The sequence below is a fragment of the Glycine max genome, chromosome 13 (genome assembly GCF_000004515.6).
Source record: "Glycine max cultivar Williams 82 chromosome 13, Glycine_max_v4.0, whole genome shotgun sequence".
NCBI classification, from domain to species: Eukaryota; Viridiplantae; Streptophyta; class Magnoliopsida; order Fabales; family Fabaceae; genus Glycine; species Glycine max.
Genome location: NC_038249.2, coordinates 29,228,648 through 29,239,891, shown reverse-complemented (window position 1 = coordinate 29,239,891; position 11,244 = coordinate 29,228,648). Strand labels below are relative to the sequence as shown.

The window sequence follows — 11,244 nt, the reverse complement described above, 5'->3', positions numbered from 1 at the left end:
AAATTATGACGTTAAAGTCATATTTAAAAAAAAATGAAGTCAGTGATCATTTTTACTACTTCAATAAAAAAGGTTAGTTTATGACTTTTAATTCGAAAATTATAAATTATTTTCTTTTAGGATATTAATTTAAATTTTACTCCTATTTGATAAATTTTTTAAAAAATACCCTCTTTTGATCTATTGCCCTTATCTCATCAATATTAAATGCATTTAATACCCCTTTAAGAATATATATATGCATTTAATCTTTTAATTAAATACATTAAATTATATTTACTTGTTTTGAATAATTTCTTCATAAAATACTAAGAAAATTTGTAAGAAAGAACAATAATACTATATTTTTTTCATACAAAAAAAATACTATTTTCATTTTTGTACATTTATTTTTTCTCAATTTAGGCCAGGGTCGTGTGGTTCCTGTGTTTCTCTTTTTATTTGCATCATCACGTCTGGGCTGTTTTTTTTTTTTTTTTTCATTTCACGTGTTGGAGCACACGAGTAAATGAGATTTACACACTTTTATGTTCATAAAATTTTTATGTGTGTAAATAATTAATAACACTTTAGTGGAATTATTTTTGAGAAAATATTGGCTTACTTTAAAAAAATATAATTTAATAGAAACAAGTAATGATTTCTCAATTTTGTAGGCTTAAAATCTATTTTAAAGTGTTTGTTACAAATAATAGTTTAAAAACATTGAAAGTTGCTTGAAGATTTTATTTTGTTTGACATCTACATAATTAAGATTTCATATCCAATAAGCTTTAAATAATGTGTATTTGATTTAATTCAATTTAATTTTAAAAAATAAATTCTCGTTTTTATTACTAGTTTTATGAAAGAAAACAGAAAAACTCAAATAATTAGTTTCGTGAAAGGTCATTACAAACATAAGACATTTTTATTAAATGAGCAAATAATATATGCATTAATGATATAAAGATCTTTCACCCTATTATTCATCACAAATTATCATATATTTCCTCTTTTCAAGTTTTAGCCAAAAATATTATTCAAAGCTAATTATTTTTTTCTACAATATTCAAAGTTAATTATCACTTTACAAAACAAATGAAGTATTAATTATTATTTTCTATGGTATATCTTTAATGGAAGTAATTGTTACTAAGCAATTAATTAAAAAAATCAATGATATATTAATAAGTTACATGAAAATTTTTAGGAAATTTAAAATATTAATTATATTTCTTAATAAATGTGTCAAAATTTCAAATATTATTTGAAAGGAATGAAGTATTATATTAATTTTATAATAATTATTTTTAAAGTTATTAACTCTTATTAGTTGATCATATAAAATTCCTGCAATAACAATGCACAAATATTAACTCATAGACTAAATTACATAAACATGTTCTGTGATTTGAAGACCTCCCTTCTAGTTTGACAGTTACTTTAATAATTTTATTAACAACCATTACTTAACAGAATATAATAAAACTAATAAAACTTTGAAATATATTTATGTATTTTTGATATTCCATTCTCTCCCTCTATCATTCGAAGGATCTTCTTAGAAACCGGTGGAATTTGAGCTAGGTTTAGGGGGCTCGAGGGTTATGCGGCGAATATGGGTTAGGGTCACGGTTGTTGCCGGGGACATGGGCAATGTTGCAGAGGTTGCCGAGGATGGAGTCTTTTACCCTTTTCAAACAAGCATGTACCAACAAAAATGATTTTTTTAACTTGAATGTTCCCCTTTTCCACTCCTCTGCTGCAACTAATTTACCCTTTTTTCTGTTTGGATGTGGGTTTTTTAATTTTTGATATCTACTTAAATTGTTGGAGCATGGGATGAATGGTGGTTGTTTTGAGTTTTGTTATAGAGTTAGCGATGGTGTTTTCTTGGAGGAGAAAGCAAGAATGATGCTTATCGGTGTTGGTTAATGTATGGTGAGGGTGTCGTGTGGGTTTTTTGAGCTAATGAAAGAAAAAAGTTTGGGTTTGTGGCTTAAGGGTGGAAGGCACGTGTGTGTGTGCTAACAAAGGGAGAAAATTAATTCTTGTCATGGGATTGTGGCTTATGGAGATGTCGTGGGTTGTATGAAATAATTGGTTAAAAAAAGTGTTGGTTTGGTGAAGAAGAAGGAGGTGCTTATTAAAAGTCTATGCAATGGACATTATTCATTTAATTAACTTAAACATTTAACATTGAATTGCAAATGATAATGCCCTCTCAGTATTTCCTATGGCAATGTTCCAGATGCGATGCTATCCTAAAATTTGAAGGGGAAAAAAAACACTTAGAGGACATAGATAAAATATTTATAAATGAACTACATGTAATTTGGATTTGATTCTCTCAAGTAAGATATCCCATTCTAGTCTCATGGATAAAAAAAATATTATTAAAAGAAGAAAACACACCAAAATGATCAATCAAATTTTCTAGTAAAAATTAATCATCAATAAAATTGATAAATACTTTATACCAATGCCAAGAAATTAAAAATACAATATATGGATACAAGTTGTTAAAAATATAAACACAATATATTATTATCACAAAATATAAAAAATAAGATCAAAAATAAAACAAAAACTTCTATGTTTTTATAAGTCAGATTTAGTAATTGTTGATATAATAAAAATAAAATATCATCATTAGAGATATCCCTTTAATTTGAATATATTTTTTACAAAAAAAATCATTGAAGCGTGTTGGTTAAAAATATCGTGAAATTTCCAAGAAGTATCTGTACAATACACACAAGATATGGCAATAATTTGTTCATTACCATCTTTGGAGTGTAATTAAATAATTAAGCATGGAGGCTATAAACATCTGAAATCTACTATTGAGAAGGTTTTACATGTAAAAAGGTTAAAGCATGATTTACTGAAATTAGTTAATCTTGTGACAGTGAATATTTTTTTATTATTAAAAATCATCCTCTTCATTTCGTTTGGGATAAAATTAGCGGAAAAATTAACTAAAAGTTCAAAAGTTAGTTAACAGTTAAAAGTTAAAAGTTGAAAGTTATTAACAGGAAATATTATATTAAAAGTATTTGATAAAACTAATAGTTGAAATAACTAAAAGTTGTAAAATGATAAAAAAATAAAAAATTATAATTTACTTAAAAAAAGTAATAAGAGAAATGAATAAATATAGAGGATAAAAGTGGAAAAAGAATACAAAAAGGTAGAAACTAGTATTTTAAAAAACTAATTCAAGTAGCGTTTAAAAAAATACTAAAAACTATTAAAAAAAACTTATTTATTAAACAATCAAATGAATTTCTCAACTAATAAAAAAAGTTAAAAACTGAAATATCTTATCAAATAATATTTTTTTTCACAAACTCTATATATATTGTAAATCGAGCTACACTCATTAAACTATTACAATGAATATTGTGTTTCTTTTCATAAAGACTCATGAATAAACAAAAGATCAATTTAATCATTCAGTTATTATTATTATTATCAAAAGATATAATAATATTTATAAGATTGATATGCAAGGGCTAAATGATGAGTGTGTAACATGCTTTTTATTGAAAGAAGTATATTGTAAAAAGATTGTATGAGCTGAGGTTCCTAGTAAAATTTATCTTTTTTTTTTAAGTTTGTTTGAAGGGAAACAAGTTGAAATCTCTTTGATTTGTTTTTTTTTTTATTGTTTTCATTTCTAAACACATTAACCTATTGCAAATGAATTTAGTTGGTCTTACTAGAATTTTAAGTTTAATTGGTCAAAAATATGGACTAGTCATCATTGATAACTTTTCTTTACATGCACGAGTATGTGGGTATATTTCTTTTGCTGTAAGAATTGGTATCATTCAATGTCTTTAGATATTATGCAAATGAATTAAATTTGAAAAAGTATTTGTATTTTAACTATCTTTTTTTTTCTTCACAATTTGTACTTTAACTAGCACAACTGATCATGGTGAATAATTTGGAAATAATTATTTCAAAGTCTTATTGCGAAAAAAAGTTGAAATTTATCATTTTTCAGAATATCTCGGCAAAATTAAATTGTTGTAAAGAATAATAAAATCTTACAAAAATTTAATGTTGATGTATTGATAGTGTAAATTATCTAATTATAATTCGTCGTTAATATGAATTTATAATATTTATTATAAAAGTAAAAAATATTATCATGATATGTTTTTATCAGATGAAAAAACATTGATAGTGTATAATTGTCGAATTATAATTTGCTATTAATATAATTTTTAAAATAATCATTATAAAAATAAAAAATTTATTATACAATGATAAGTTATAATTAAATAAAAATGTAAAAACTTCTTACATTGTGGGTGTATAATTTTTCTCTCTCTCAAATAAATACTACATTTGTATTTTTTGTTTTAGTATTTTTTACAGTTTTTCTTGTTTTATGCTAACAAATGCATTTTAAGGAACCAAAATAATTTTTTTGAAATTTAAGGGACCAAATTGAAATAATAAATATAAATAAGAGACCAAAATTCTATTTGTCTTAAACATAACATGTTATGTCCAACATAATATTGATAGGTCTTGTAATATTGAACAAGAGGAGGACTAGTAATACATTTTCTAACATACTTTTATGGGAATTTACTGTTGATTCAAATTATTTTAAAACTACAAAATCAAAAGATAAACTCATTAAATATGATATGAGACTCATCAGGTGATTTTCAATAATTTTTGGTCAATAATTGAAGGTGTGCTGAAAAAAGTGTGATATAGAAGAAAAGAAAACTCAACATTTCATATTTTCATACGCTTGATTGTAAGTGTTTTATTCTAACATCAGGGAAGAAATTGAAAATTTTAATGCTAAGAAAAATAAGATAATCTTTATTTGATAGTCAAAAGTATTTAAGTCGTATAGTTGTGTAACTATAAAAGTTTGGTTGTAAAAAATTCTTTTTGTTAGTGTTAGATTCAACGTTGGACTAATATCGAATAAAATATTAAAAGATGCTTATTTTAGGAATTTGATTATATTCTTGAAAATCAATATTATTTTCATTAAAGATGTTTGGTAAATACTTATTATTTCTTGGAATTTTTAGTTTAAAAATATTAAATAAATAAATAAATAAATAAATAAGATTAAATAAGAGGAAAGAGGAGATTTCCATAGAAACACAAGATTTTCATCCCCTTTTAAATGAGAATAGGAAGATGAAGAAGGTGTGTAATATAGTTTTCTAAGAATGAGTTATGTATAGGAATAATTTTTGAAAACTTATAACAAACATAAAAATATAACATTTCCATGTTAATAATTCTGAGAATGTATTTTTAATCCATGAAACAAACATACTCTAATAGTTGTCTTAGTTGAAGATCGAATATGAAAGACAAACTTATAGAACCAATTCTTCCACACAATCTATCCATTAAAAAATAATAATAAATTCAATGCATAATCAATTTATATTTGTTTAAAATTCAATGCTTAAAAATCAATTCTTTAATTTGTGAATGAGATATGATTTATGTTGCATAATATATATATATATATATATATATATATATATATATATATATATATATATATATATATATATATATATGGTTTATAATAGAGATAAAAAAACATGGTATTAAATAATTAATATAGAGTCTGTAAAAAATATGAGTAATATAGTGAACTAGTAAAAAGATAATATAAAATTAATTCAAATAATAAAGAAATTATTTTTATATTTTCATTTGATTATAAATTAATGAATATAATAAAATTGTTAATTTTTAAAACAATTACAAGTAATTAGTCGTGTAAATGATATCAATGGTTCATAAAAATTAAAATAAAATACTATTATAAAAATATTATATTAATAATATAATTCTATATTTATATGCATCCTTGCCAACATTGAGTCTACACTTATTTTTTTTTTAGATAGCATGTATTTATTATAAACACTAATTGTATTTGAGTCATACAAGATTATTATATATCCTTGACTTGCACTTGAAATAAGCTTAAACAATAACTGTTTGAATTATAATTGAAAAAATGGAGTTTTGATTGAACTCGACTTTATAAATTTAAATTTAGGGGGGTGTATTGGATTGGGATTTTGAGAGAATATTTTGACAAAAACAATCTTGAAGATTTTAAAAGATTATGTGGGATTGTATTGATTTTGTGGGATTTTAAAAGATTTTTTTTAAAAGACTTTTTACAATCAGGATTCTTAACCCAAGATTTTAATGGATTTCTAACACAGATTTTTAAGATTTCAAAGTACTTTATGGATTTTTAAGATTTTGAAAGATTAATGCATTTTAAACAAAAAAATAACGGAAGTTACAAAAGTGAATGAAAAAGATGATAAATAAATTATAATGTTTGAATAAAGAAAATAAAAACGATAGAAATTTTAAACCTTTTAATAACAAAGTCATTATTGCCTAAAAAAATAATAACAAAGTGATTCTCACTTCATGTTCACCTAATTATTAGCATTTCTCCACATATCTGAACCTATATTAGTCCTCCATATATTAGCATCTTCTCGTTCCTGCTCTTGTGTTTGAACAATGGGTTCATGATCATTGTCTTCGTAATTTGGTAACACTGAAGATGAAGATAAAGACTCGTCAGTAGGTTCCACTGGAAATTCATCAGAACGACATTCTTTGCGAAGAAAATTATAAAGTGCTGCACATGCCAACACAAGCTCTGCTTGTGTTTTAAATATAAATGGAGGTGCTGACTTAAAAATTGTGAACCGCGATTTAAAAATACCAAATATCCTCTCAATCACATTCCTTAAGGATGCATGCCGAAGATTAAATAATTCCTTTTCATTTTCAGGGTCATTACCGTGACCTGCAAAATCTTGTAAATGATATCGTACACCTCGATATGGGGCTAAAAATTTACGTCGATTAGGAAATCCACAATCCACCAGATAATACTTACCTTGGGGCACTTTAAGTCCATTCTTCCTTGCCAAAGCATCACTTAACACCTTGGAATCATGTGCTGAACCCTCCTACCCGCTAAGAACGTACATGAATTCCAAATCAAAGTTACAAGCAGCTAATACATTTTGTGATATATTTCCATGACGATCACGATAACTGCTTACATCTCGTCCTTTTACTGATGCGGGAATATGTGTACCATCAATAGCTCCAATGCAATCCTAAAGTGTGTGTATCAATAATCATAAATATTATTATAATAATCACAATTATAATTATAATTTTGTTATAATTAGATAATGATCACATACCTTAAAATAAGGATAAAACCTTGTGCTTTCCCTTATTTTTGCAGGCACAGTTGAGCCTGGTCTAACCATTAAATCAGGTGCTAATGAGTTCAGAGCTTTCAAAATCTTGTGAAAATTTTCACTTGTAGCAAATTGTGATCGGCCAAATGTATTGCGGATTACACAATATCGAGTGTTCTGGCCGACAATATGTAGGAATGATGCAAGCATTTCTTCAACACAAATAAATCTTGTATCCTCCAAAGGTGTTTTTTCTCTTATAATCGTGCACAACTTTCGAAATACATCAGGATACATCCTATATACTTGTCGAAAGATTGCAGGATCATCGTTTAATGCTTTGTGTATATAGTCATATCCCCGACTAGTAATTTGTCGTCGAGTTAATGGACGTTCAATATGTTCACCACGCATCATATTCAAAAACTGATTTAATATATCTATTAAAGCATAAATTGCCATCACATATGTGTATGTGGCTTCATAAAATTCTTCATTTGTTTCCTCGTCATCTATATCTTCATCATTTGTATCTTCATTATATATATCTCCATCCATTTCTTCGTTCTTTATGTCATGGTCATGGTTATAAGTCAATATCAAAGTTAATACAAATTCATATATAAAATAAATATAACTAAAGTTTAACCACAACAATTTCACAAAATATATAACCTAAATACTTCAACCATAATAGTTCGACCAAAAAACAAACCAAATATTTCAACCAAAATACAACCATAATAGTTCGACCAAAAAACAAACCAAATACTTCAACCAAAATAGAGACCCAAAAGATATAGTTCAACAAACTCACGATGTTTAAAATAATATGTTAATAATAGATGATCAAAATATTAATTATTCCCTAACTTAAAGTTTATCCAAGATGAGCGTTCTTCCGGTGACATCTTCAAGAAAAAATCCTTTTTTGCTTTAGTATTTAACAATTCAGCTGTCTTGAAACGCGTTATGTCATCCAAATTTGAAATTTCTTTTATAACATCCCAAATAATACCCTCGAGCTCTCTATCTCTATCTCTATCTTTTTCTCTTTTCTCCATCATGTTGGATATTTTTTCAAAATTCACAGCAATAGTCCCAATGCCAACAGAAAGATTTTCCAGAACGTTGCCTTGATTGTTGATCCCAACAGCGCTTGAACTCCCTCCATACTCGGATCTCCTTCGCTTGTGACAGTTTTGTTTTTCTATGGGAACCTCTGAATCTAAAGGGGGATGGGATGGTGGACTTGGTTGGTTTGGTGATGGAGGCTGATATGCTGGTTCATAGTTATTTGGTGTTATGAATGTATCACTATTAGGATCATATGAAAATTCTTCTATCCCAACAGTTCTATTTTTTGGCTCAAAAGTTGTTGCATCAGTATCATCTGGATCGACTGATATAGAATTATTCCCGCTAGAAACTCCACCCCCAACAACGATCTTCAAATACTCATAATCAACCATACTTTTTCCTCGAAGTTTGCTGTGACTTGGGTGGGACTAAAAAAAAAATCATTGTTAATATACTACAAATATTATAATTTACTAAATTTATAACTATTAATATATTTAAAAGATTATGAACTTAGCTCACCTTTAAGTAATCTTTCCATACATCCTCATGAGCAGTGAAAGTTTTTCCAATTGGGTCCCATCCAAAGCCAGAGTTGTTGCGCATAAGGGTTGACATCATGTTATACTGGTTTCGAAACCACTTCATCCGACTCAAATAATGACTATAAGTTTTAGGGAATTTAGTTTTTGCATTGAGTTGAGGAAGTATTATTCGTTCTACATTTTGTTTGCTAAGTGACCCATTGGCATCACGCAATCCCCTATTCATAGCATCCACCAAGAGGTGCAACAACTCATTGGTATCCTCCATAGTCCAAGATACATAATTATCTTTGTCTCTACTCTTTCCTTTGTTATTTTCTTGTGAATCCCCCATTTGATCGCTAATATATATATAAGAAACTAGTTATTTGACAAAAATAGTTATTGTTTCCTAATTGTCAAAAGTATAGTGACTATATCCCGAATAATATACAATTCAATAGAAAAACCAATAAAAAACTACCTAATAATAAAATAAGGGTCATGCTAACATGCGTACTTAGGGCACATGTTAAGGATACTTCCAATAGTAACTATGTCTTAAAAACAACAATTTTTGACTTTTAAAAAAGTAAATTGCACAACTTTCAATACAAAATTTCTATACATAATACACTAACAAGTGTCTTAAGGGCACATGTTAGCATTTTCCATAAAAATAATACTCATATATCATAAAATTATTTAAAAAAAAATTATTAACAAAATAACAATAATAATAACACAATAACAATTAAAAAATTATTAACACAATAATAATAATAATAACACGCTGTCAAAAAAATAATAATAACACATTAATAATTAACATTTTAATAATAACACAAGAAAATAATAATAATAATAATGGACGTTGTAAAAAAACAAGTTGAAGAAACAAAAAAAAAAGAGTTTTTTATTTTGATTTGCATATACAGTACTAAAAAAAAAGCAATATGAAATCTTGATGCATATCAATTGCCATTCTTTTGATGCATATTCATTGCCTGGACGTTGAAAACAATATGAATACGAAATCTTGAAGCATATACAGCACCCTTTTCTTTTGATTTGCGTAATATACATATAGTATGAACAATATTGACTATCGATTGCCATTAAAAAAATAGGTAAAATTGATTGAAAAGTTGTAAGAGAATGAACCTGGTAGTGGTTTGTGTCTTGTTCGGCAGGAGAAGAAAAAGTCTTTGGAAGATTATGAAAAGTCTCAAGGGTTTGGGTGAGATTGTTGGAAGAGTATTTTATGTATATTTCTAACTAAAAAGTCTCTCAAAATCCATTCCACAAAAGAATCCATCAAAATCTATTTACTTTTGAATACCAAAAGACATTTTAAAAGTGGTAAGAAATCTCAATTGAATACCAACAGATTTTGTTGCCCTGAAAAAAAAATCTTTATTGTCTTAATTGAATATCACAAGATTTGTTTATATTTTATAAAAGTCTTGATTGAATACCACAAGACTTTTTAATCATAAAAAAATCTTTTAAAATCCTTTGAAATCTTAATCCAATACACTTAGTTAAAAATAAGTTTTTTTTAAACTTGATTTATGTTTGGAGTTTTTCACATTTAATGGGAAATCAAGAGAGATAACTTTACTATAAATCTCAATTTGGATAAAAGTTACGATTTAATTCAACTGAAAAAAATGATCCATCAACTAAGTAGATATTGAAACTCAAATCAAACACACCCGCTAAAGAAATTATTGGGTCTCGCTGGGGATTGACCTACAGATTTCGTGCGGATAAACTTTACTGTTTAGATCAAAAGAAAATAACTTAATTTGAGTATACTCCGTCTAATTTAATTGACAATGCAATCAACATAGTACTAACTAAATAGAAAGACCATATAATCATAGCCAATGATATAAAACCTAACCCTATGCTTGTTTTTATCATAATTACCTTTTAATAAAGAAAAATAGACGATAGAAATTTATTCAAGGTTAATTAAGTTTTCCCCTCGTATATGAATTTTTGCTTTTAGTCTCTCAAAAATTATTTTGATCGGTTTTGATCTTCCAAATATTTATTTATTTTATTTTTAATTCTTACCGTTAACTTATACAGTAAATAAATGATGCCACATCCGTCACATGATATTTTGTTAAATAATTAATTTTTAAAACTGTCAATTTTTTTTTCTCGATTTTTATTTTTAATCTCTAAAGAATGATTTTTTTAGTCTCTAAGAAAATGTTTTCACCAAAATTATCAAGCTTTTGAGAGACTAAGAATGAAAAAAATTTTAGTTACTGAAAACAATAAAACTTTTTTATTTAGAGACTAAAAAATATCAATATTTTTTAGGAATTAAAAATAGAAATTGAGAAAAAAAAATGACATTTTTAAAAAATTATCACGAGATTATC

The 11,244-nt window shown here is 26.2% G+C and overlaps 1 protein-coding gene across 1 annotated transcript; it reads right to left on the bottom strand.

Moving 5' to 3' along the window:
- Positions 1–7,656: 7,656 nt before the first annotated feature.
- Positions 7,657–9,527, bottom strand: LOC102660929 (uncharacterized protein At2g29880). Its single transcript, XM_006594272.4, has 2 exons — positions 8,841–9,527; positions 7,657–8,746 (listed from the first exon to the last, which is right to left on the bottom strand). The coding sequence occupies exons 1-2, from the start codon at positions 9,195–9,197 to the stop codon at positions 8,096–8,098; spliced, it is 1,008 nt and encodes a 335-aa protein (XP_006594335.1). The 5' UTR covers positions 9,198–9,527; the 3' UTR covers positions 7,657–8,095.
- Positions 9,528–11,244: the final 1,717 nt, after the last annotated feature.

Coding starts and splice junctions, on each gene's coding strand:
- LOC102660929 (XM_006594272.4), bottom strand. CDS start 9,197: ATGGGGGATTCACAAGAAAATAACAAAGGAAAGAGTAGAGACAAAGAT. Junction 8,747..8,840: donor TATGGAAAGATTACTTAAAG/GTGAGCTAAGTT, acceptor TTTTTTTTTTAG/TCCCACCCAAGTCACAGCAA.